The sequence below is a fragment of the Scyliorhinus canicula genome, chromosome 2 (genome assembly GCF_902713615.1).
Source record: "Scyliorhinus canicula chromosome 2, sScyCan1.1, whole genome shotgun sequence".
NCBI lineage: Eukaryota > Metazoa > Chordata > Chondrichthyes > Carcharhiniformes > Scyliorhinidae > Scyliorhinus > Scyliorhinus canicula.
Window position 1 is genome coordinate 280,476,188 of NC_052147.1, and position 27,203 is coordinate 280,503,390.

Below are 27,203 nucleotides of genomic sequence, written 5' to 3' on the forward strand. Positions count from 1 at the left end.
CCGCGCCTGGCACCAGAATGCTGGCTCTGTCTGACCTCCCCACCATGCTGCCTGATCTGTTGAGCACGTGCAGATCTCTGGCTGGTAACTTCCTTAGAGCGACAAACTCCGGCTGATTGCCACTCTCGATGGACCTACCCACACTGGGATCTAAAGCCCTTATCTCGCACATCCTACCTCACTCAGGCTTGGCGAGACAGGAGCAGTGGAGCGTGGCCCCGGCTACATCGGTGAACAGTAACTGGGGCACAGAGAGGTAAGAAACAGCCCCTTTTCACAGCACTAGGGACTCAGACTGGGGAGGGGGAGGGGGAAATGTACCAGAGAGGGGGGTGGGTCGACCGGACCAGAGTTGAGGAGGGGGGGGGGGGTGGATTAGACTGGTCTTGTGGGTGATCAGTGGGTTGGATTGGAACCCGGAGAAGGAGGGAGGGTCTGACCAGGGAAATTGCCGGGTGAACCCTTAAGTGGAAACTTCCCAGAGGGATTCCCCAGCGTATTACTCGGGTCCCTCATTATTACACGGTATACACGGTGGTCAGCACTGCTGCCTCACAGCGGCAGGGACCCGGGTTCGATTCCGGCCTGTGCGTGGTGACTGTCTGCAACGGAGTCTGCACGTTCTCCCCGTGTCTACGTGGGTTTCCTCCGGGGTGCTCTGGTTTCCTCCCACAGCCCAAACCTAGTTGTATTGGCCGTGCCGAATTGGCCCTTTTTTTTATTGTCCAGGGCTGTGCAGGATGGGCCTGGGTACAGGCAGCCCTTTGCAGGGGGCTGGTGCAGTCTGGATGGGCTGAATGGGCTTGTGTCCCGATGACGCGGCACGCTCCCGATGACGCGATGACGCCTGGCCCCACCTTCGCGCAGGCGCACTGACAACTGCGGAGTCCTGTTGTTCATTCCACAGCAAAGCGCGCCAGCCGAAGACGAGAAAATGGTACGTGTGGTATCCCCATCCCTTTGCGGCTCCTTTCAAACTGCTTCGGTGCTCCTGAAATCAAGTTTCCTTACAGCTAGATTGTGTTTTTTTCCTTAATACCCTGACTAGCGGCTCCCCGCTTTTTATTTTTTATCACCTTACCCCGTTACCCGGGTGGAAACTATCCCGGCCTGGGCGGGTGAAGCCCGCAATCGGATGGATGTCGATTAAATCACGACCCAGTTTGTAAAGAAAGGCGATTATTTTCGAGGGGTAATTTATTCGCCCCCTCCCCCCGCCCTTCTTCCCGCAACCCGCCAACAAAATGGCGGCGTTCGCCCGTGAGGAGGGCGCCGGTACGCAGGCGCGAGCAGCCGGGGCGCGGGTGGGGTTAGTTTGCCATTGCGCATGCGCCAGGTCAGAGCCCCGCCCCCTGACGAGTTGCCCCATTGCTTCCTCTTCCTGTTGGGGCCCATGTGCTTGCACGTCCCTGGGGAAAGGGGCTCTCACCCCTCTCACCTCCCACCCAGATCGAGGTTGCAGGACTTGGGAGGAGGCCATTTGGCCCACCCAAGTCATTCTGTCAGATCATGGCTGACTTTTTTTTTTGGCCAAGCTGAGACAGTGAGTCACCCAGACTTGAAACGTCAGCACCCGTCTCTCCCTTCCCACAGATGTTGTGGAATTTACAGTGGAGAAGGAGGCCCATTGAGGTCTACGCTGGCCCCCCTCAAGAGCACCCTGGTTGGCCCACATGCCTCCACCCGTAGCCTGGTAACCCCAACTAATCATTGGACACTTAAGGGGCAATTTAGTATAGCCAATCCACCTAACCTGCACATATTTGGACTTGTGGGATGGAACCCACGCAGAGTGTGCAAATTCCACACAGTCACCTGAGACCGGAATTGAACCTGGGTTCCTGGAGCTGTGAGGCAGCAGTGCTAACTGCTGTGCCGCGCTGTCAGACCGGCTCAGATTGTCCAGTAATTTCCATTATTGTTTCAGGTTCCAGCATCTGCAGTAATTTGCATTTAATATCATGGCTGTGGTCTCATTTCCTTCCTGCCCCACCGAGACCTTAATTCTCATCTATCAAATATTGATCCAAACTCTGCCCTGAATAAGTTCAAAAGCCCAGCCTCAGCTGCTCTTCCGATGAGGCACTTTACAGCCTTCTGGACTCTATGCCGAATTGAACACCTTCAAACCATGATTTCTGTTAATTTGTCATGTGTTAGTTTAAATTTTGGCATTTGAAATGAAATGAAATGAAAATCGCTTATTGTCACGAGTAGGCTTCAATGAAGTTACTGTGAAAAGCCCCTAGTCGCCACATTCCGGCGCCTGTCCATTTACACGCTAATACTTTATTGTCTCTGCTGCACCATCACCATTCTCTTCTGCGCTGTACCCTGTCGCAGACCTTTCTTTTTGCCCCTCCTGTCTTTCGATGGTATAGAGCCACGTTTTGACTTAAAACATTAACTCTGTTTCTCTCTCCACAGATGCCTCCTGAGTATTTCCAGAATTTTCTTTTTTATTTCAGATTTCCAGTATCTGCAATATTCAGCTTTTATTTTAGTTCTCCAATTTAGTTTGATCCCCCCCAATAACCTTGCAAATAAATAGTTTTTGTTCAGATACTTTGCTGTCTTTAGGATTTTCATTGGAATCTGCCTCCCAACACTCTCTCAGGTTGCGTACCACAAATCTTAATCCTCTTGAGGCTATTTCTCATTTCTTTTAGTTCTTTTGGCCAATTATTTTAAATCTGTGGCCACTAACCTGCTTGCCTGTGAAATTAACTTCTCTCTGTATATACTCTTGTCAATTTCCCACCTAATTTTTAATACCATTATTATGTTTCCCTATTCCAAGGAAAACAATTTAAGCCTCTCCAATCTTTCCACATAACTTATCCATGCAAGGGTACCATAATGGATGATGAAGGTTGGTGGCTGTGTCAGAGAAGCAGTTGCCATTTGGGGTAAGGCAGTTGTAGGGTTGGATTAGGTTAGTGAGGCCACAAGAGGGATTTAAACACCAGGGCAATTAAGCATGAAAGATTAGCGGTCCATGAGGCTTGTGTGCACAGGGCTGATGGGCAAGTTAGATTGCAGGTTAAATACTAATTTGGCTCTATTGAGACTAGACAGTTTTAGCTGGATAAATGAAGGCCCTTCATTCCATGTGACTGGTAAGTGGGAAATGTAAATTGCAATGCAACTCTTAATTGATGACATGGGCGATAGCTTAGTGGCAATCAGAGGTGGATTACCACTCCATACTGACATAACTGCACAAAAATTCTTAAACCCCCTGTCTCACCTGACCTTCCTGACTCGGGCCAGGTGAGCCTCAAGAAGTGAAGCGTGTCTCCAGCAGTAAAGTGTAAAAGGACTGGAGCAAAACTGGACACCCTTTTATGGCACTAGCTTTGTTCTGCTTTTAAAAAAAATAAATAAAAAAAATTCTTAGATTTTGCTGTCACCTGCAGATGCTCTGTGTCTTTTTAATTTGCTGTCATGATCATTGTTAGCTAGTATTTGTCTTAATTTGATCTGGCAGCTGTCTCTTTTAATCTGGCGTAAACCATTACATTTTTAAGAAGCATGTTGAAGCTTTTTTGTGTAGTGTAAGTGATTAATATATTGGAGTGAGGAAGGCGTGTTGAGAGTTGTTGCAACATGGACAACTGACATAAGGTAGAGTTGACAAAGCACCGAAGGAAGCCAGGCTGTGGTGTTGAAATATGGTAGGGTTAGAACCATAGAAGGAGGCCATCAAGTCTGCATCGACCCTCCTAAAAGAGCACCTAGGACCACTCCCCTGCCCTATTCCCATAACCCCACCTAACCTTCACATCCTTGGACACTAAGGGGCAATTTATCATGGCCAGTGCACCTAACCTGCACATCTTCAGACTGGGAGGAAACCCACACCGACATCAGGAGAGCATGCAAGCTCCATGCACGGTCACCAAATGTCGGAATTGAACCTGGTGCTGTGAGACAGCAGGGCTGACTACTGTGCTTCCCCAACTCTAAATTCCATGAGCTGCCATGGTGGGATTTGAACCCATATCCCTCAGCCTGGTCCTTCATTTGGAGTCCAGCAACATTACCACTGCCACCATCTCCCCTTCTATAGATTGAGTTCTATAGATTGGATGGATAGGTTAGAGAGGAAGGGGATGGGGCAGATTATTTGATCTGAGAACATTACTACAACCTGGCTTCTACAGGAGATACAGACGTCTGAGGACATGCACGAACAGATTCAAAAACAGCTTCTTCCAAGCTGTTACCAGACTCCTAAATGACTCTCTTATGGACTGACCTGATTAATACTACACCCCTTTATGCTTCACCTGATGCAGGTGCTTATGTAGTTACATTTTATACCTTGTGTTGCCCTATTATGTATTTTCTTTTTTTCCCATGTACTTAGAACATAAGAACTAGGAGCAGGAGTAGGCCATCTGGCCCCTAGAGCCTGCTCCACCATTCAATGAGATCATGGCTGATCTTTTGTGCACTCGGCTCCACTTTCCGGCCCGAACACCATAACTCTTAATCCCTTTATTCCCCAAAAAACTATCTATCTTTACCGTAAAAATATTTAATGAAGGAGCCTCAACTGCTTCACTGGGCAAGGAATTCCATAGATTCACAACCCTTTGGGTGAAGAAGTTCCTCCTAATGATCTGATGAGCTGTTTGCAGAAAAATACTTCTCTCTGGACCTCGGTACACGTGACAGTAAACAAATCCAATCCCCCGAGTTCTCCCAGCATAAAAGTTCAACATCGAGACAAGCCCTTTGGTTCAAATGTGTTGTTATTATGCTTGTGGTTCAGTACGAAAATCAACTGAAAATGAATACAAACTACCATATTAACAGCCTCTGATTCTACAGTGGTGCAGCCCTTTAGAAGACTGTTCCAAAGATTCATGACCCTCAAAAGAAAACATTTCTTCTCGGCTCCATTTTAGCTGGGATCTGTCTTATTTTTCTTGAACTCCGCGCCCCTGTTCTTGTCTCTCCCGCAAGGGGAAACATTGACGAATTGCTCACTCCGTATGCTCACAGCCAGGGAATAGATTGTATCGACAGCATTTGAAAGAGTGGAGCACAGATTGGGATTTGTTCTCTCCAAAGCCCCTCAATCATTTTGATGTTCCCTATATATTGGGGGGCCTTTATTGTGGTGTTTTATTCTGGTTGCATGCATGCAGTCTTCTGGAACCATGCTCTAATAACTGATCCAGTTGCTCGTGCAGGGTTCTGGGAAGGTCTGATTTAATGTGCCTGACCCTCTTCTGCTCCTGCTGACAGTCTCAAATTAATTCTCCAGGTCATTGTTTTGTATCATTGCACTTTCAAGGGCATAAATCTGAAGACTGGGTGACAGGATATTGCAATTGTGAATTTTGAGTGTTAATTGCTTAATAAAATGTTAAAGTAGTGTTTTTGAGAATGTTTTACATCTATGTGAGGCTTTAGTTTTGAAAGCAGAAATTATATCCAGTTTCTGCAAAATACAGACTGTATCGTGTTTGATTAACTGCTAAACTTAGAGGGACATTTTTCAACTAAATTCGAATGAAAACGGTTGAACATGATGCTCTCCTGGGTCAGGATCTGATTGGGAAACATGTGGAAATAGTTTGCTGAATGTGTAATCTGTTTGGTATTTGGCAACTCTGCTTATGTTTGGCGTCAGTGAAGCCTCTGCACATGCAATCAGCAAATTCCACATTTTAAACCATGCCAAATGTTTCTAATTATGTTCTGATTGTTCCTGTCTGAGTGGCCACTATCTGTTGTGTACAATGGTGAGCTATATTAGGACAATTTATTTGCCCTATCTATTTCCATGTAACAGGATTCAGTTTTTTTAATTAAGGGGCAATTATTTAGCATGGTATTCCCCCCCCCCCCCCCCCGGGTGTTGGTACTGCGGGGAGGGTATCCTATTTCTTCAACACAAAATTAGTGTTTGTATGGTTTGGCCTTTAATATTTGTTTACTGTTTTAATAAAACCTGCACATCTTTGGGTTGTGGGATCAAATTGGATTCAATTAGAATTGTTTTTTTGAGCAGACAAGGAGCTGGATTAGGGGTTCGCCCCTGTCCACACTCCGAGCCCTGGTTTTGTAACTCAGGAAAAAGTAGGAGAGGAAAAAAAAATCTTGGGTTGTGGGGCTGAAACACACGGGAGATTGTTAAAACTCCACATGGACAGTGACCGGGGTCGGGATCGAAGACGGGTCCTCAGTGATGTAGGCAGCAGTGCTAACCACTGTGCCACCCTGCTGCTTTTGGTTCTGTTCTGATCCAGTATACGTAATGGCATGGAACTAACTTCTGTCTTGCAGTATTCCTTGTAACAAAAGTGGTAAATTTTGTGCTGTAAGCATATTTTAAAAGAAAATATCATCAAAATTGATACGCTTTGCAATTTGTTCCAACTTTATTGTAGAAATAAAATCCCACTTGTTTTGCAGAAGTATAAATAAATGGACACCGAGCTAAAAATGAATGTTGAGAGGAGGTTTAAAGCAGAAAGATAGATTTAGAGTTCTGGGGTGTAGTACTGATACACTTGCCAATGGTGGGATGAAGGAAGGGGCAGGTGCACAAGATTCTGAGGAATGGAGATGGGGAAGAGTGAGGCCATGGAGAGTTTAAACACAAAAATGAAAGACTTGGCTTGAAAATTATGTTGCACTTCTCACAATTGCCAGGCATAAAGTGCTTTATGTCCAATGAAGGGTGTAGTCACTTGTAATGTCGGAAATGCAGCAGCTAATTTTTGCTCAAAGCTTCCACATTCAACAATGTTGATGATGACCAGATAATCCCTGTTGATTAAATGATAAATATTGTCCTGGGCAATGGGGACAGCTCTCCTGCTCTCCAAAGTAGTGTCATGGGACCGTTTTACATCTGCCTGAGCAGGCAGATGGGTCTCGGTATGGCGTCACATCCGCAAGACATTTTCAAACTAGTGTAGACTAATGTGTTTACAGGTAATGGATGGGTTCAATTAGATTGCAGTTTTAAGTATTAGGTTTTGTGTACCTCATTTATCTGAAGGATATGGAAAAGATGGGGCAGGTTTATTCCGATGTTAGGGTTTTAATGGGAGGATAGCTTTGTGAGATGTTGGGGCTTTTTTCATGAGCTGGAAAGGTTATGAGACAATCTTCAAAGTTTAAGAGTTCATATATTGCATCTTGCATCATGCCCAATGAGGGTAACATTTTAAGATCAGCGCAGGGCTAAATTGCTGGCTTTGAGAGCAGGCCAGCAACACGGTTCAATTCCCGTACCAGCCTCCCTGAACAGGTGCTGGAATGTGGCGACTCGGGGCTTTTCACAGTAACTTCATTTGAAGCCTACTTGTGACAAGCAATTTTCATTTCATTTCAAGATGGGCTATGATGTGGACGTTAACATTTTTTAATACAATGGTTAGAATGTGATTATCTTCATGGGATTTGTGCACCAGCATTTGTTACCCATCCCTAATTGCCCTTGAACTGAGTGGCTTGCTCGGCCATTTCAGAGTGTAGTTAAGTGTGAACACATTGCTGTATGTCTGGAGTCGCATGTAGGCCAGACCACGTAAGATTGGCAGATTTCCTTTCCTAAAAGGGCATTTGTGAGCCAGATGGGTTTCTACAACAAAATTATAGTTTCATTGTCACCATTACTGAGACTAGCTTTCAATTCTTGATTTGTTAATTGAATTTAAATTCCATCGCTCCTATGGTGTGAACCAGGCTGGTCTTGTTTACTACTGTAACATTACCACTACACCATACCTCCCCTTCTCTGAAGCGCAGTTCACAAATTATTTCAGGGAATTTAGCATTTGTTTGCAAAAGAGAAATATTAAAAGCTTTGTGAGGTGGCATTAGACTGGGTGGCTTATGCGGCAGTGGTGAGTAATATGGAGCAGAATGGCCACTTTATAGTCTCTTGTCTGCAGTAATATAGCTAAAATGACTGGTGTTGGAACTGTCTAGTGATGTTCCTAATTCAGTGGTTACTTTTTTAGATGGTACAGATGGTTGTTTGCTGAATTGACTCTTTATCAAAGCCCCTGATAATTTTGAACACTTATGAAATCTCCCCTTAACCTTCTCTACTCTTAAGTAGCATAATTTCAGCTCGCCAGTCTCTCCACATGACTAATCTTTAACCCTGATATCATTCTGGTAAGTCTCCTCTTCATCCCTGACATCCTAAAGTGTGGATAGCATTGGATAATAGGGAAACATTTGACTGGATCATACATCCTAACATGGGGTGGAATGATCCCGACAGGAACTGCACTGATTTTTAACATGTGTAACTGTGTATATGCATACATCCGGTGTAAAGCAGAAGCACCTGCAAGGAATACAACTATGGGGAAAGGGTGGGGCAGTTGGATTAATCGGGTGCTCTTTCAGAAAACCAGCAAAGATGTGCTAAATGGCCTGTCCTGTAACCATTCTGTGAAACCCAACCTAATGTACCTTTTATAAGTGGACATTTCCCACCACCATTATTTTTTCTTTTTCAATAAATTTAGAGTACTCAATTATTCTTTTTCTAATTAAGGGGCAATTTAGCGTCCCAATTCACCTAACCTGCATATCTTTGTGTTGGGGTGAAACCCACGCAGACACGAGAATGTGCAAACTCCACATGGACAGTGACCCAGGGCCAGGATTCAAATCCGGGTCCTCAGCGCCGTAGGCAGCGGCAGCAGTGCTAACCACTGTGCAGCGTGCCGCCACCCCCACCATCATAGGTGCCATTGATCTGTGTATGGAAATCTTAGCAAGTTTAGATTTGCATTACCTAGTTAAGTTTGTATGTGTATGAATGCCCTGGCTAATCATATGGAACCAAAAATAAGGAGCCAACATGTTTTTTTTGTCTGTCATCACTAGTGAGTGTCGTTTTTTTCTAATTTGGTGTGACTTGTGTTTGTGTCTCGCAGCGTGAGTGTATCTCCATCCATGTTGGCCAAGCCGGTGTCCAGATGGGCAATGCCTGCTGGGAGCTGTACTGTTTGGAACATGGCATCCAGCCTGATGGGCAGATGCCCAGTGATAAGACCATTGGAGGTGGTGATGACTCCTTCAACACCTTCTTCAGTGAGACTGGAGCAGGGAAACACGTCCCACGAGCTGTCTTTGTCGATTTGGAGCCAACTGTGATTGGTAAGCCCAGTGCAAGAATGCATTTATAACTCTCCATTTATAGAGCTGTTTTGTATAAATTAGTTTTTCAGCAATGTATCCTTTGTCTTGGTGTACGTGGAAGAGGGAAAATAAGCTTGCTGCTATTCTGTATTCCAGATGAGATTCGAGGTGGTACCTATCGGCAGCTGTTCCACCCCGAGCAGCTCATCACCGGGAAGGAAGATGCGGCCAACAACTACGCTCGTGGGCACTACACCATCGGCAAGGAGCTGATCGATTTGGTCCTTGACAAGCTCCGCAAACTAGTAAGACTCTTTATATTATGATCCATTAACCAAGGGAGAAACAAACAGTAATTTGTGCAATACTTTAACAATCTAAACTGTCAGTGTTTACATTTTATTGAATCACCACATTACTCTCATGATCTATTTTCATATGTTTTATTAGAGGACGTGATGGTGCATTCGGCTGCAATGGTGGCTTCAGAGATTCCCCTTCACATCTGAAAACCCGTGTATCAATCCTCACCAGGGAGTGGATAACTAAAAGATCACATCTCCTTGATGCGTGTTAAGAGTCACAAGTGAAATGCCTTCTTATAGTTTCCCAACTAGCTGCTGGTAATCATCAATCCACAGCTCTTAAGGTACCCTGTGTTGGGTGGTTTGAAGGTGTAGATCATTGAATTGGCACCTGGTAATACACAAAGGGTTTGTTTTAAAATATCCCAGGTCCCGAACAGGCATTTGCAAAAAAAATCTATTGGATCAAATAAGGAATATTAACATAGTATTCTAGAACTCAAATTGGCATTTTCTGCTTTGCCTGATGATCATTCTGTTCATAAATGATAGAGGAAGTTATATCATATAGTATTGTACTTGCTGATGGTGCCCAGCTATGACCAGAAGACTATCATGGGATACTGATGGCATTCAATGAGACCAGGACTAATTAAGCAGATGAATGGATCAAATGTTTGTGATGTGCAAGTGAAGATGCAGAGTGGAACATGGAGCATAAAGAAACACTGTATCAGCTGGATAAGGATTTGCATTGTGGTTATTGCTCATTCACCAAGTACTAGAACGTCTAGTAAGATCTGATTTTTTTCCTACATTATTGCTATGGCTATATTTGAAATGTTTGGGGTAATTTTGTTATATTGTACCTTCAAAAGGGTATAAGTTGGTTCAGAGCAGAGTGGCTAGAATGATTCCAGGACTTGGTGTCTCAAAGTTAAAGTAATTGAAGAATGAAATCATCTTTTCATTGGAGAAATTTTAGATTTTCATCCTTCTGGACTCTGGCCAAATTCTAACCTATTTGTTTCCGCCCTTCCCACACCCTTTTCTTCATAGGCTGACCAGTGCACAGGACTCCAGGGTTTCCTCATTTTCCACAGCTTTGGTGGAGGCACCGGCTCCGGTTTCACCTCCCTCCTGATGGAACGTCTCTCCGTCGACTACGGCAAGAAGTCCAAGCTTGAATTTGCTATCTACCCGGCTCCCCAGATCTCCACAGCTGTAGTGGAACCCTACAACTCCATCCTGACCACCCACACCACACTGGAACACTCAGACTGCGCCTTCATGGTAGACAATGAAGCCATCTATGATATCTGCCGCAGAAACCTGGACATTGAGCGCCCAACATACACAAATTTGAACCGGCTGATTGGTCAGATTGTGTCCTCCATTACAGTATCCCTTCGTTTTGATGGTGCTTTGAATGTTGATCTGACAGAGTTCCAGACCAATTTAGTTCCCTATCCTCGTATCCACTTCCCTCTGGCTACCTATGCCCCTGTAACCTCCTCTGAGAAAGCTTACCATGAGCAACTATCAGTGGCTGAAATCACCAATTCCTGCTTTGAGCCAGCAAACCAGATGGTCAAGTGTGACCCTCGCCATGGTAAGTACATGGCTTGCTGTCTGCTCTACCGTGGTGATGTGGTGCCAAAGGATGTCAATGCTGCCATTGCCACCATTAAGACCAAACGCAGCATCCAGTTTGTGGACTGGTGTCCAACTGGTTTCAAAGTAGGCATCAACTACCAGCCTCCCACTGTGGTGCCTGGAGGTGACCTGGCCAAGGTGCAGCGTGCTGTGTGTATGCTGAGCAACACTACGGCCATCGCTGAAGCCTGGGCTCGCCTTGATCACAAGTTTGACCTGATGTATGCCAAGCGCGCCTTTGTGCATTGGTATGTGGGTGAGGGGATGGAGGAAGGGGAGTTCTCAGAGGCCCGTGAAGACATGGCAGCTTTAGAGAAAGATTACGAAGAGGTTGGTGCAGATAGTGTTGAGGATCAAGGTGAAGAAGAAGAATATTAGGTAAACTGAAGCATTCCTAACATTCCTGATGGTTGGTTGTGATCAATTTGCTGGTCGGGTGCAAGGTGTCCTAAGAGGAAGTCATATGATCTTGTACTTTTATCTCCCCAAGTGGAAGTTGTGCTGTTCTTGCTCACATTGTATTACTTTTGTAGTACGTTTGCTGAATATTTACTTGTTTGCAATAATAAATAAAATCTAGAACTTGGTGAGCAACTGGTAAAAGCTCATTTTGGTATAATGATTTGACTAATAGGTATGTTATAAATGTAACTACATTTTGTTGTATAATCCATTTACCATTATACGTTCAAAAAGTCGAACAATGCCATGCGAACAATTTGAACTCTTAACCCACCATGGGACTTCTGACCTGCCAATGCATGTCTTAAAATGTGAATGTAGAAATTTTCAATCTCATTGCTTCTCTTTATTTTTACACTGTCAAGCCATCGCCAATGTAGGTAGTATCTGCCTCCTTTTGGCTCCATTGTGCATGTGAAACCACCTTTGCATTTGGGCTCACCACAACTGACCCTGCTGCGAGGTGAGCACATTTGGCCTAACAGTAACCAGCAAACATCAGAATTAATCCAAAATAAATTGTTTTGCAGAGTTGGAATGGAAGGAATTATGCCTGTATTTAATGATATCCTGCATCACGAGTAAAACAATAGGTAGGTGCACACTAACCAAGCTGTAAGCATTACAGAAGATTCCAATTGACCACTCCAATCTAGAGTGCAATGCTATTAAAATGATACAGTTATGCCAAAATGGCACAGTTTCCAGTTTAAAATATCGGGAGAAATAACCAATTATAAGATTTGTAATGTTTAGAACAAAATGTTTCAATAAACTTGGGCTTATATAAAAGTTCAGTGTGATTTACTGTTTACCTCTTGGGCTTCCATTGCGTACACTGTGTTAAATACATACCTACAGAATCTGCATTTATACTGGGCCAGAATTGAAAACTTTGTCCTGTAGCTGAGGAAATTGCCACCAAGTACCTTGGAAGAGAAAAGGGTACACTGTTCTGAACAAAGAAAATTACAGCACAGGAACAGTCCCTTCGGCCCTCCCAGCCTGTGCCGATCCAGATCCTTTATCTAAACCTGTTGCCTATTTTCCAAGGATCTACTTCCCTCTGTTCCCCGCCCGTTCATATATCTGTCCAGATGCATCTTAAATGATGCTATCGTGCCTGCCTCTACCACCTCTGCTGGCAAAGTGTTCCAGGCAACCACTGCCCTCTGCGTAAAAAAACTTTCCATGCACATCTCCCTTAAACTTTCTCCCCCTCACCTTGAAATTGTGACCCCTTGTAATTAACTCTTGGAAAAAGCTGGTTGCTATCCACCCTGTCCATACCTCTCATAATTTTGTAGACCTCAATCAGGTCCCCCCTCAACCTCTGTCTTTCCAACAAAAACAATCCTAATCTACTCAACCTTTCTTCATAGCTAGCACCCTCCATACCAGGCAACATCCTGGTGAACCTCCTCTGCACCCTCTCTAAAGCATCCACATCCTTCTGGTAATGTGGCGACCAGAACTGCACACAGTATTCCAAATGTGGCCTAACCAAAGTCCTATACAACTGTAACATGACCTACCGACTCTTGTACTCAATACCCCGTCCAATGAAGGCAAGCATGCTGTATGCCTTCTTGACCACTCTTGTAGACCTGCGTTGCCATTGCATACTATGGACCTGAACTCTCAGATCTCTCTACATCAATTTTCCCCAGGACTCTTCCATTGACCATATAGTCCGCTCTTGAATTAGATCTTCCAAAATGCATCACCTCTCATTTGCCTGGATTGAACTCCATCTGCCATTTCTCTGCCCAACTCTCCAATCTATCTATAATTTTGCTGTATTCTCTGACAGTCCTCCTCGCTATCTGCAACTCCACCAATCTTAGCATCATCTGCAAACTTGCTCATCAGACCACCTATACCTTCGTCCAGATCATTTATGTAGATCACAAACTACAGTGGTCCGAGCATGGATCCCTGTGGAACACCACTAGTCACCTTCCTCCATTTTGAGACACTCCCACCACTACTCTCTGGCTCCTGTTGCCCAGCCAGTTCTTTATCCATCTAGCTAGTACACCCTGAACCCCATACGACTTAACTTTTACCATCAACCTGCCATGGGAAACTTTATCAAACGCCTTACTGAACAAGATGAATCTGCAGTAATCACATTTCCAAGTATCCTATTGACTCGCTTGTCTTGACCATAGCCAAATGGCAAACTTGAGATTATTACGGCAGCGTTTGGCGACATAAGAGGAAAGGTGTTCAGTAATGAACATTGTTCTATCCTGAATTGAAATCAGTATTAAAAGCAGGGAATATCCACACCAACAGGATTCCCACTAGCTGATTCTTTCCCATGTAAATCGGGCTGAGTCAAGATTGAAGTTAGTGTTCCAGATTCCTTTAATGTACCGTAGAAGTTCATATTTGGCGGTAAGATGATTACATCCAGTTTGGGGATGTAATCAAGTTCTTAAGGCACAAACTGACCCTTTTTCTGTCCCTGTGTCCCCCCCCCCCCCCCCCCCAGAGCATAGTTGGCAAAGAGCTCATATGAACACCAATCGACTGAATGGCCTCTGGTGCTGTAAGCAGAGGTGGTGGTATTTTTGCTGGACTATTGATCCAGTGACCCAGGGTCATGCTCTGGGGCCCTGGGTTTGACGCTTGCCATGGCAGGTGGGTGAAATTTGAATACAATAAAAATCTGGAATTAAATGTCTGAAAGGTGACCATAAAGCCATTCTTGATTGTCATAAAAACCCATGTCGTTCACCAATGTCGCTTAGGGAAGGGAATCTGTCCTTACCAGGTCTGGCCTACATGTGGCAGCATGATAACACAGTGGGTAGCACTGTTGCTTCACAGCTCCAGGTTCAATTCCTCGCTTGGGTCACTGGAGTCTGCGCGTTCTGCGTGGATTTCCTCCGGGTGCTCCTGATTTCTTCTCACAAGTCCCGAAAGACGTGCTGTTATGGAATTTGGGCTTTCAGAATTCTCCCTCCCGTGGACCCAAACAGGCGCCGGAATGTGGCGACTAGGGGCTTTTCACAATAACTTCATTGCAGTGTTAATGTAGGCCTACTTGTGACAATAAAGATTTACTATTAACGTGACTCCAGACCCACAGCAACATGGTTGACTCTCAGCTGCCCTTTGAAATGGCTCAGCAAGCCACTCTGTTCTAGGGCAATTAGGGATGGGTAAAAATGCAGTCAAAACATTACCCGTTAAATAGTACACAATAAAGATGGATTTACTGGGCATTCCATTTACCAGGCATGGCACAAATTTCTCGACTGACAGCAGCTTCCAGCCATCCTGAGGTCCATGAGCACGACCTTCATCAACATGATATGTTTTGTTCAGGACCACCTCTGTAGATCTATGGTGTGGATCTACCAGTATACCTTTATCTGAGAGCTCGGTGACAATACTTTGCACTGTTTGGTCAGTGTTGGACAATCAGTTCCTTTAAAATAACAGTAGCAGTAACCTTATTTTATCTTTTGTCCCAACAGTCCTGGGTAACTTGGGCCCTATTTTCGTGCTGGCCGAGGTCATGTGGGCCTTTGAGTACTTCTGACCTGCAGCATCCCACAGCTTGTGTCATCACCCAATCCCCCCTCCCCCCAAGCACACTACCCATAACCTCTACTGTGGTACAATTCCACATGATTGAAAGACTCACATTTGTAGAGTACATTTCATGATTTTGGCATGTTGTAAAGTGGTTTAGAATTAGCAATGTACTTTTGAAGTGTTTTCACTGTTGTAATGTCAGAAATGAGGCAGCCAATCTTTGCACATTAGCTGTCATAAACAATCTTTTTGGTTATGATAATAGAAAACTGTATACGCAAGGTTCTCCACAGAGGCTCTTATAAGTTATATTGTTTAGGGCATAAATATGGCCACGAAGTAGGGCCCCTGCTCAATGAAATAGTGTTATTTTACAGCCACCTAATAGCAGATGGGGGTCTTAGTTTAATATCTCTTCCGAAAGACACTTCTTAGGGCAGCACGGTGATGCATTGGTCAGCACTGCTGCCTCACAGCGCCAAGGACCCTGGTTCGATCCCGACCCTGGGTCACTGTCTGTGTGGAGTTTCCACATTCTCCCTGTGTCTGCGTGTGTTTCACCCACACAACCCATAGATGTGCAGGGTAATAATAATCTTTATTGTCATATGTAGGCTTACATTAACACTGCAATTAACTTACTGTGAAAAGCCCCTAGTCGCCACATTCCAACGCCTGCTCGGGTACACAGAGGGTGAATTCCGAATGTCCAAATTACCTAACACCTCCCTCGTGGGAGGGAACTCGGAGCACCCGGAGGAAATCCACGCAGACAGAGGGAGAACGTGCACAGTCCACACAGACAGTGACTCAAGATGGGAATCGAACCTGGGACATTGGCTCTGTGAATCAACAGTGCTAACGACTGTGCTACAATACCATGTAAAGCAAAAAGTGCAGAGGATACCGGAAGTCTGCAGAGGGATTTGGATACTCTGGCAGATGGAATACAATGTTGACAAATGTGAGGTTATCCATTTTGGTAGGAATAACAGCAAAAGGTATTATTTAAACGATAAAATATTAAAACATGCTGCTATGCAGAGAGACCTGGGTGTGCTGGTGCATGAGTCGCAAAAAGTTGGTTTACAGGTGCAACAGGTGATTAAGAAGGCAAATGGAGTTTTGTCCTTCATTGCTAGAGGGATGGAGTTTAAGACTAGGGAGGTTATGCTGCAATTCTATAAGATATTAGTGAGGCAACACCTGGAGTATTGTGTTCAGTTTTGGTCTCCTTACCTGAGAAAGTACGTACTGGTGCTGGAGGGTGTGCAGAGGAGATTCACTAGGTTAATCCCAGAGTTGAGGGGGTTGGATTACGAGGAGAGGTTGAGTAGACTGGGACTGTACTCGTTGGAATTTAGAAGGATGCATGGGATGTTATAGAAACATAAAATCATTAAGGGAATAGATGGGATAGATGCGGGCAGGTTGTTTCCACTGGCGGGTGAAAGCAGAACTAGGGGGCATAGCCCCAAAATAAGGGGAAGTAGATTTAGGACTGAGTTTAGGAGGAACTTCTTCACCCAAAGGGGTGTGAATCTATGGAATTCCTTGCCCAGTGAAGCAGTTGAGGCTCCTTCATTAAATGTTTTTAAGATAAAGATAGATAGTTTTTTGAAGAATAATGGGATTAAGGGTTATCATGGTCGGGCGGGAAAGTGGAGCTGCGTCCACAAAAGATCAGCCATGATCTCATTGAATGGCGGAGCAGGCTCGAGGCGCCAGATGGCCTACTCCTGCTCCTCGGTCTTATGTTCTTATGCTGCCATGCAAAATTGATCCTTAATTGGAAAGAAAATTGGATACTCTAAATTTATACAAAAAAAGAAGACCGCACTTCCAACAATGTAATGCACCCTCAGTGCCGGTAAAATGCCAGCCTAGACTTTTGTCCTGAAATCTCTGGAGCAAGGTTTGAACTTGAATGCCATTGACTGCAACAGAGATTTTCGTAAGAATTTGGTGCCAATGTTGATGATGTCCAAGCAGTCCATGTCGAAATGCAGCAAGACCTGGACAATATCCAGGCTTGGCCTGACAAGTGGCAAGTTACATTTCCACCACACAAGTGCCAGGCAACGACCATCTACAAGAGAGGATCTAACCACCTTCCTTGACATTCAATGGCATTACCCACAATCAACATCCTGGGGGTTACCATTGATCAGAAACTGAGCTGGTCTAGTCATATTAATACTGTGGCTTCCAGGGCAGATCAAAAGTTCGGAGTCCTACGGCGAGTAACTCACCTCCAGACCCCCAAAGCCTGTCCACCATCTACAAGGCACAAGTCAGGAGTGTAATAGAATACTCTCCACTGGCCTGGATGAGTGCAGCTCCAACAACACTCAAGCAACTCGACACCATTCAGGACAAAGCAGCCCACTTGATCGTTCCCCTTCCACAAACATTCAAACACTTCACAACCAATGACCAGTGGCAGCCGTGTGTACCATCTACAAGATGCACTGCAGGATCTCACCAAAGTTCCTTAGACACCACCTTCCAAACCCATGAACACTACCATCTAGAAGAACAAGAGCAGCAGATAGCTGGGAACCCCACCACCTGGAGGTTCTCCTCCAAGTCATCACTCTGACTTGGAAATATATCGCTGTTCCATCACTGTCGCTGGGGCAACATCCTCCCAAACAGCACTGTGGATGTAACAACACCTCAAGGACTGCAGCGGTTCAAGTAGGCAACTCACCACCAAGAGCAACTAGGGATGGGCAATTAATGCTGCCTGAACCAATGATGCCCACAGGGCGGCACAGTAGCCCAGTAGATAGCACTGTTGCGCTAGGGTCCCAGGTTGGATTCCCAGCTTGGATCACTGTGGAGTCTGAACATTCTCTCCGTGTCTGCGTGGGTTTCCTCCGGGTGCTCCGGTTTCCTCTCACAAGTCCCGAAAGACGAAGAACCCCCCACCCCTAAAACCGCACAGGAACAGGCCCTCTGGCCTTCCAAGCCTGCGCCGACTATGGTACCTGCTTAAACTAAAACTGTATGCACTTACGGAGTCCATATCCTTCCATTCCGACCTTATTCTAGATGCCCCTGCAATGGATTTGATTTTTTTATAGTCACATGTACCGAGGTACAGTGAAAAGTATTTTTCTGCGAGCAGCTCAAAAGATCATTAAGTGCATGAAAATAAAATTAAAGAAAATACATAATAGGGCAATGCAAGGTACATAACACCGGCATTGGGTGAAGCATAGAGGGGTGTAGTGTTAATGAGGTCAGTCCATAAGAGGGTCGTTTAGGAGTCTGGTAACAGCGGGGAAGAAAATGTTTTTGAGTCTGTTCGTGCGTGTTCTCAGACTTTTGTATCTCTTGCCCGATATCGATAAATGCCGCTATCGTACCTGCTCCCACCACCTCCCCAGGAAATGCATTCCATCTTTTTACCACCCTCTGTAAAAAATGTGCCTCACACATCTGCGTGCTTGTTAGGTGAATTGGATACACTGAATTCTCCCTCTGTGTACCTGAACAGGCGCCGGAATGTGGCGACTGTAATGATATGCAGACATGTAACCAATGGGTCATCAGAACAAGACACAATCAATCGGTAATCAGAACACCCAGCGGTGGCATCACCACAAGAGGGCACCACACGACCACTATAAAAAGGACAAGGCAACACAGGCCCTGCCCCTTCCACCGGCAGAAACCTAGAGAGCAAGACGTAACACAGTATACTCGAGTCAGATCAGTAGAGTGTAGTACTCATTTAGGAGCTTTGTTAATCGCTCAATAAATACGTTCAACTTACCTCAAGGTCTGAAGTATCCTTCAGCAACGCCTACACCAAGTAGCGGCTTAAGTAAGTAACGTAACAACACAGCGACTGGGGCTTTTGACAGTAACCTCATTGCAGTGTTAATGCAAGCCTACTTGTGACACTAAAAGATTATTATTATAAATGAATAAAGACCTTTTGTGGATGTATGTGACATTGGGCTAAGTGACCTCCTACACTGCCACAATTCCGTGACTCTGAGGTCAGGGAGCATCTGGAGAAAAATAGCTCATCTGTTTTTTAAATTCTTTCATTGGATGTGGCGTCGCTGGAATTTGTTGCCCATCCCAAAGAGCCCTTGAGAAGGTGGTGGTGAGTCGCCTTCTTCAACCCCTGCAGTTCTATTATTATGTGGTGTAGATAACACCCACACTGCTGTTAGGGAAAGAATTCAAGGATTTTGATCCCATGACAGTGAATGAATGTTTTTTTTTTGTTTTAAAATTTAGATTAGCCAATTATTTTTTCCAATTAAGGGGCAATTTAGCGAGGCCAATCCACCTACTCTGCACATTTTTGGGTTGTGGGGGCGAAACCCACGCAGTCACGGGGAGAATGTGCAAACTCCATACGGACAGTGACCCAGAGCCGGGATCGAACCTGGGACCTCAGCGCCGTGAGGCGGTTGTGCTAACCACTAGGCCACCGTGCTGCCCCGACAGTGAATGAATGTTGATGCATTTCAAAATCAGGTTGGTGTGTGAGGGGAATTTGCAGGTGTTCGCATGAATCTGCCGCCCACGCCTTTCTCGGTGGCAGTGGTCGGCGCTATCAAAGGAGCCTCAAGTAGCTGCAATCACTCCCTAATGCCGCCAGTGAGAAGTCTGACAACACTAGGTTAAAGTCCAACATGTTTGTTTCAAACACTAGCTTTCGGAGCACTGCTCCTTCCTCAGGTGAATGAAGAGGTATGTTAATTCACCTGAGGAAGGTGCAGTGCTCCGAACGCGAGTGTTTGAAACAAACCTGTTGGACTTTAACCTGGTGTTGTAAGAGTTTTTTCAAAACTTTGTATTCTCAGACCTCCAGCACCCCCAAAATATTTTGATTTGATTTGGGTGGGTCAGCTACCTGCCTCAGGACAGAGGCGCATGCGTGGTCAGTCCCCTCCCCCCGCCCAGCGCTCAGGCCCATGCGTAGCGGACTACAATGCGCATGCGTAGTCAATGCCACTGTTGGCCAGACGGGCATGCGCGCTTGAAGGATCACGCATGCGCAGAGAGGGGGTGGTGAAGCTTTTGGCGGGAACGCAGTTCCAGAAGGTTCCTCGATCGGGGCGTCCGGGTGAAACATGGTATGGGTGAATGTGTGAAATAAGGTTCCGCGCACCAAGTGGATTTGCTTTTAATATAAGAAATATGTTTTGTTTACTTTCCCTGCGGGGATATTTTAGCACAGAGCAGTTGGGTTGGGGGGGGGGGGCAATTACCACCCCAAATACTGACCCCCCACCCTAAATACTGACCCCCACACCCCAAATACTGACCCCCACACCCCAAATACTGACCCCCACACCCCAAATACTGGTCCCCACCCCAAATACTGACCTCCACACCCCAAATACTGACCCCCACACCCCAAATACTGGTCCCCACCCCAAATACTGACCCCCACCCCAAATACTGACCCCCACCCTAAATACTGACCCCCACACCCCAAATACTGACCCCCACCCTAAATACTGACCCTACCCACCTCAAAATGGTGATAAATACTGACGCCCAAGCTAAATACTGACCCCCACCCTAAATACTGCCCCCCACACCCCAAATACTGACCCCCACCCCAAATACTGATCCCCACCTCAAATACCGACCCCCACCCCAAATACTGATCCCCACCCCAAATACTGGTCCCCACCCCAAATACTAACCCCTCACCCCAAATACTGACCCCCCCCACCCCAAATGGGGCAGCACGTAGCACAAGTGGATAGCACTGTGGCTTCACAGCGCCAGGGTCCCAGGTTCGATTCCCCGCTGGGTCACCGTCTGTGCGGAGTCTGCACGTTCTCCCCGTGTCTGCGTGAATTTCTTCCGGGTGCTCCGGTTTCCTCCCACAGTCCAAAGAATTCCAGGGTCGGTGGATTGGCCATTCTAAATTCCCCTTAGTATCCAAATAGGTTGGGAGAGGTTTTTGGGTTACGGAGATAGGGTGGAAGTGAGGCTTAAGTGGGTTGGTGCAGACTCGATGGGCCGAATGGGCTCGTTCTGTACTGTATATTCTAAATACCGACTCTGACTCCCTCCCCAAATACTGATCCCCCCATCCCAAATACTGACCCCTCACCCCAAATACTGACCTCAACCCAAATCCTGACCCCCCACCCCAAATACTGATCACTCACCCTAAATACGGACCCCTCACCCTAAATACTGACCCCCACACCCCGAATACTGACTCCCACCCCAAATACTGAACCCTCAACCCAAATACTGACCCCCCACCCCAAATACTGACCCCTCACCCTAAATGAAAATGAAATGAAAATTGCTTATTGTCACGAGTAGGCTTCAATGAAGTTACTGTGAAAAGCCCCTAGTTGCCACATTCCGGCTCCTGTCCGGGGAGGCTGGTACGGGAATCGAACCGTGCTGCTGGCCTGCTTGGTTTGCTTTAAAAGCCAGCGATTTAGCTGAGTGAGCTAAACCAGCCTGACCTCCACCCCAAATACTGACTCGCACCCTCCAAATACCAACCCCTACCCTAAATACTGACCCCACACCCCAACTACTGACCCCCACACCCCAAATCCTGACCCCCACCCCAAATATTGACCCCCACCTCAAATACTGACCCCCACCCTAATACTGACCCTACCCACCTCAAATACTGACCCCCCATCCCAAAGACTGCCCCGGGCCCAAATACTGGTCCCTACCCCAAATACTGACCCCCACCCCAAATACTGATCCCCACCCCAAATATTGTCCCCCAACCCAAATACTGACCCCCACCCTAATACTGACCCTACCCACTTCAGATACTGACCCCCCATCCCAAAGACTGACCCGGGCCCAAATACTGGTCCCTACCCCAAATACTGACCCCCACCCCAAATATTGTCCCCCAACCCAAATACTGCCCCCCACCCCAAATACTAACCTCCCACCCCAAATACTGACCTCACCCCAAATACTGACCCGTACTGCAAATACTGACCCCCACCCTAAATACTGACCCCCACCTGAAATACGGACCCCTCCCCCAAATACTGACCCCCCCTACGCCAGATACTGACCCCCACTAAATACTGACCCCAGCACAAATACTGCCACCACACACAAATACTGACCCCACCCCAAATATTGACCACTACCCCAATTACTGACACCCACCCCAAATACTGACCCCCACCCCAAATACTGCCACCCACCCAAATACTGACCCCACCCCAAATAATGATGCACCACCCCAAATACTAACACCCACCCCAAATACTGGCACCCACCCCACGTACTGACCCTGCCCACACCAAATACTGACCCCTACCGCAAATACTGACCCCCACCCTAAATACTGACCCCCCACCCGAAATACTGACCCCCACAAATACTGACCCCCACCCTAAATACTGACCCCCCCCAAATACTGACCCCACCCCATATACTGGCCCCTTACCCCTACCCGAAATACTGACAACTCCACCCCAAATACTGATCCCCCACCCCAAATACTGACCCCCCCACCCCAAATACGGACCACTACCTCCACTCTAAAACTAACCCTCACCTCAATTATTGACATCCACTCGAAATACTGACCCCTAACCTCACCCCAAATACTGTAATGTTTCCTCATTACCCCCTTGCAAATACCTCCGCATCACGCCCCCCCCAAACTTTTTTTTCATAACTTTAGAGGACCCAATTCGTTTTTTCCAATTAAGGGGCAATTTAGCGTAGCCAATCCACCTACCCTGCACACCTTTGGGTTGTGGGGGCGAAACAAACGCAAACACACGGAGAATGTGCAGACTCCACACGGACAGTGACCCGGGGCCGGGATCAAACCTGGGACCTCGGCGCCATAAGATCAAAAGAGATAGGAGCAGAATTCGGCCACTCGGTCCATCAAGTCTCCTCCGCCATTCAACCATGGCTGATATTTTCTCATCCCCATTCTCCTGCCTTCTCCCCATAACCCCTGATCCCCTTATTAATCAAGAACTTATCTATCCCTGTCTTAAAGGCACGCAGTGAAGTGGCCTCCACTGCCTTCTGCGGCAAAGAGTTCCACAGATTTACCACCCTCTGGCTGAAGAAATTCCTCCTCATCTCTGTTTTAAAGGATTGTCCTTTTCATGTGAGATGGTGTCCTCTGTTTCTAGTTTTTCCTACAAGTGGAAACATCCTCTCCACGTCCACTCTATCCAGGCCTCGCAGTATCTTGTAAGTTTCAATGAGATGCCCTCTCATCGTTCTAAACTCCAACGAGTGCAGATTCTCAAACATTCCTCATACGACAAGTTCTTCATTTCAGGAGGCAGTAGTGAAAAATGAAAATGAAATGAAAATCGCTTATTGTTACGAGTAGGCTTCAATGAAGTTACTGTGAAAAGCCCCTAGTCGCCACATTCCGGCGCCCGTTCGGGGAGGCTGGTACGGGAATCGAACCGTGCTGCTGGCCTGCTTGGTCTGCTTTAAAAGCCAGCGATTTAGCCAAGTGAGCTAAACCAGCCCCTAGTGCTAGTGCTAAACATTGCGCCACCGTGCCGCCCACATCACCCCCAAATACTACCCCATCACCCCCTTCCCAAATACACCCCATCACCCCACAATTCTACGCCATCACCCCTTCTTAAATACTACCCCATCACCCCGAAATGTTTCCTCATTACCGCATTGCAAATACCTCCCCATCACCCCGTAAATACTACCCATCACCCCATCCCAAATACACCCCATCACCCCCTAAATACTACCCATCACTCCCTCCCCAAATACTGCCTCATCACCCCCTCCCCAAATACTGCCTCATCACCCCCTCCCCAAATACTGCCTCATCACCCCCCAAATACTACCCATCACCTCATCCCAAATACTTCCCCATCACCCCCCAAATACTACCCATCACCCCATCCCAAATGCTACCCCATCACCCCCTAAATACTACCCATCACCCCCTCCCCAAATACTGCCCCATCACCCCCTCCCCAAATACACCCCATCACCCCCTCCCCAAATACACCCCATCACCCCCTCCCCAAATACTGCCCCATCACCCCTTAAATACTACCCATCACCCCCTCCCCAAATACTGCCCCATCACCCCCTCCCCAAATACACCCCATCACCCCCTCCCCAAATACACCCCATCACCCCCTCCCCAAATACTGCCCCATCACCCCCTCCCCAAATACTGCCACATCACCCCCTCCCCAAATACACCCCATCACCCCCTCCCCAAATACTACCCCATCACCCCCTCCCCAAATACTGCCCCATCACCCCCTTCCCAAATACTGCTCCATCACCCCCTCCCCAAATACTGCCCCATCACCCCCTCCCCAAATACACCTCATCACCCCCTCCCCAAATACTGCCCCATCACCCCCTCCCCAAATACTGCCCCATCACCCCCTCCCTAAATACTGCCCCAGCACCCCCTCCCCAAATACACCCCATCACCCCCTCCCTAAATACGGCCCCATCACCCCCTCCCCAAATACTGCCCCATCACCCCCTCCCCAAATACACCCCATCACCCCTCCCCAAATACACCCCATCACCCCCTCCCCAAATACACCCCATCACCCCCTCCCCAAATACTGCCCCATCACCCCCTCCCCAAATACACCCCATCACCTCCTCCCCAAATACACCCCATCACCCCCTCCCCAAATACACCCCATCACCCCCTCCCCAAATACTGCCCCATCACCCCCTCCCCAAAATACTGCCCCATCACCCTCCCATATACTGCCCCATCAGCCCCCCAAAAACTTTTCCATAACCCTATTTCCCTTTCCCCAAATACTGCCCCATCACCCCCTCCCCAAATACTGCCCCATTACCCCCCACAAATACTACCCCATCACCCCCTCCCCAAATACTTCCCCATTACCCCCCACAAATACTACCCCATCACCCCTTCTCCAAACTACCCCATCACCCCCTCCCCAAATACTTTCCCATCACCACCCACAATCCTTCTGCTCCAAACAATGGTCGTCGGCCAGTGATGCGACTTGAAAACAATTCACAGCTCTATATTGGGAATTGATTCTGTTTTGCCGGGAACAAGAAAATTTCATTGTCCCTCCAGTTTTGATTGGGAAGATACGAGAGAAAGAAGCTGAGTGGTGACATAAAGTCACTACAGATAAGAAAATGAAGTGGGTGGAATTCAAGACAGAGAGAGCACTGGACCATGAATGAGGGAGGGCAGGGCAAAGATTCTAGCCTGCAATCCTTTTGATGTATAGTTGTACCAGATGACTGGAAGAATGTCAGTATGTACCTCATTAAGAAGAGGCAACAAGATAAACTGCAGAATATAGACCTGGGCAGCCCTGTTGGGCCGTCTTCCTGCAGTCATAATGTGGATTTGGAATAACAATGTGGCAATTTAGAAAAAAACACAAACTATTAAATACAGCCAGCACAGATCAATTTTAGACAAGTCAAGTCTGACATGAAGAAAGCACAAAAGCGCCTATACTACCTCAGGAAACTAAGGAAATTCAGCATGTCCACATTAACTCTTACCAACCTTTACAGATGCACTATAGAAAGCATCCTATCGGGCTGCATCACAGCCTGGTATGGCAACTGCTCAGCCCAAGACCGCAAGAAACTTCAGAGAGTCATGAACGCAGCCCAGTCCATCACACAAACCTGCCTCCCATCCATTGACCCCATCTGCACCTCCCGCTGCCTGGGGAAAGCAGGCAGCATAATCAGTGACCCCTCCCACCCGGTTTGCTCACTCTTCCAACTTCTTCCACGGACAGGAGCTACAAAAGTCAGAGAACATGCACGAACAGACTCAAAAACAGCTTCTTCCCCGCCGTTACCAGACTGCTAAATGACCCGCTTATAGACTGATCTCATTAACACCTCACCTCACAACTACGAAACAGAACACCTGGAGGCCTTGTTCATCATGGCCGGGGACGTCAATAAGGCCAACCTCAAGAGTGTGCTGCCAAAATTCCACCAGCACATCTCCTGTCCCACCAGGGGCGACAACACTCTTGACCACTACTACTCAAACATCAAGGGCGCCTATTGTTCCATCCTCCGACCGCACTTTGGGAAATCAGACCATAAAACGGTACTACTTCTCTCGGCATACAAGCAGAAACACAAGCGGGAGAATCCTGCTCAGAAGGTCCTGTAGTGCTGGTCCGAGGAAACAGAAGAGCTCTTACGTGACTGCTTAGAGACAGTGGACTGGTCCATATTTAAGAACTCAGCGACCAACTTAAATGAGTATGCCACCACTGTCACAGACTTCATCAGCAAATGTGTGGACGACTGTGTGCCATAGAAAGCAGTACATGAAAATGAAATGAAAACCGCTTATTGTCACAAGTAGGCTTGGAATGAAGTTACTGTGAAAAGCCCCTAGTCGCCACATTCCGGCGCCTGTTCGGGGAGGCTGGTACGGGAATTGAACCGTGCTGCTGGCCTGCCTTGATCTGCTTTAAAAGCCAGCTATTTAGCCCTGTGCTGAACCAGCCCCTACTGGGAACTCATACGTTCCCCAACCGGAAACCATGGCTCAATCGCGAGATTGACTCCCTACTGAAGGACAGGTCTGAGGCGTTCAAGTCAGACAACCCTGACCTATACAAGAAATCCAGGTACGACCTCCGCAAAGCCATCCGAGATGCCAAAAGAGAATATCAGATCAAGCTAGAGTCACAGACTTGTGTTACAGACTCTCGGCGGTTGTGGCAAGGCCTAAACAACATAATGGGCTACAAAGCGAAGCCAAGCAGTATCTCCAGCAGCAGCGCACCCTTCCCCAAAGAACTCCATGCATTCTATACTCGGTTCGAGAAGGAAACCAACCATCCGCTGTCGAATGCCCCAGCAACCCATAACACACCCATACCCACCATCACAGCTTCCAAAGTTAGATCGGCTTTCCTGAAAGTGAACCCTCGGAAGGCGACGGGTCCGGAAGCGATCCCTAACTTTCTGTGATTCATGTACAAGGATGGATGTACTATAATATACCACAACTTCTCTGGCTGCAAGGATAGTGGATGCATTGGTTGTAATCTTCCAAAATTTCCTTAATCCTGGAAAGGTTCCAGCAGTTTGGAAAACAGCAAA

At 46.8% G+C, this 27,203-nt stretch overlaps 1 protein-coding gene and 1 pseudogene across 1 annotated transcript; both read left to right on the top strand.

The window, feature by feature from the left end:
* The first annotated feature begins 840 nt into the window (after positions 1-840).
* On the top strand, positions 841-12,344 carry LOC119962187 (tubulin alpha-1D chain-like). Its single transcript, XM_038790141.1, has 4 exons — positions 841-937; positions 8,925-9,147; positions 9,286-9,434; positions 10,494-12,344. The coding sequence occupies exons 1-4, from the start codon at positions 935-937 to the stop codon at positions 11,466-11,468; spliced, it is 1,350 nt and encodes a 449-aa protein (XP_038646069.1). The 5' UTR covers positions 841-934; the 3' UTR covers positions 11,469-12,344.
* A 7,761-nt stretch (positions 12,345-20,105) lies between these two features.
* Positions 20,106-27,203, top strand: part of LOC119962188 — a 44,767-nt pseudogene continuing 37,669 nt past the window's right edge.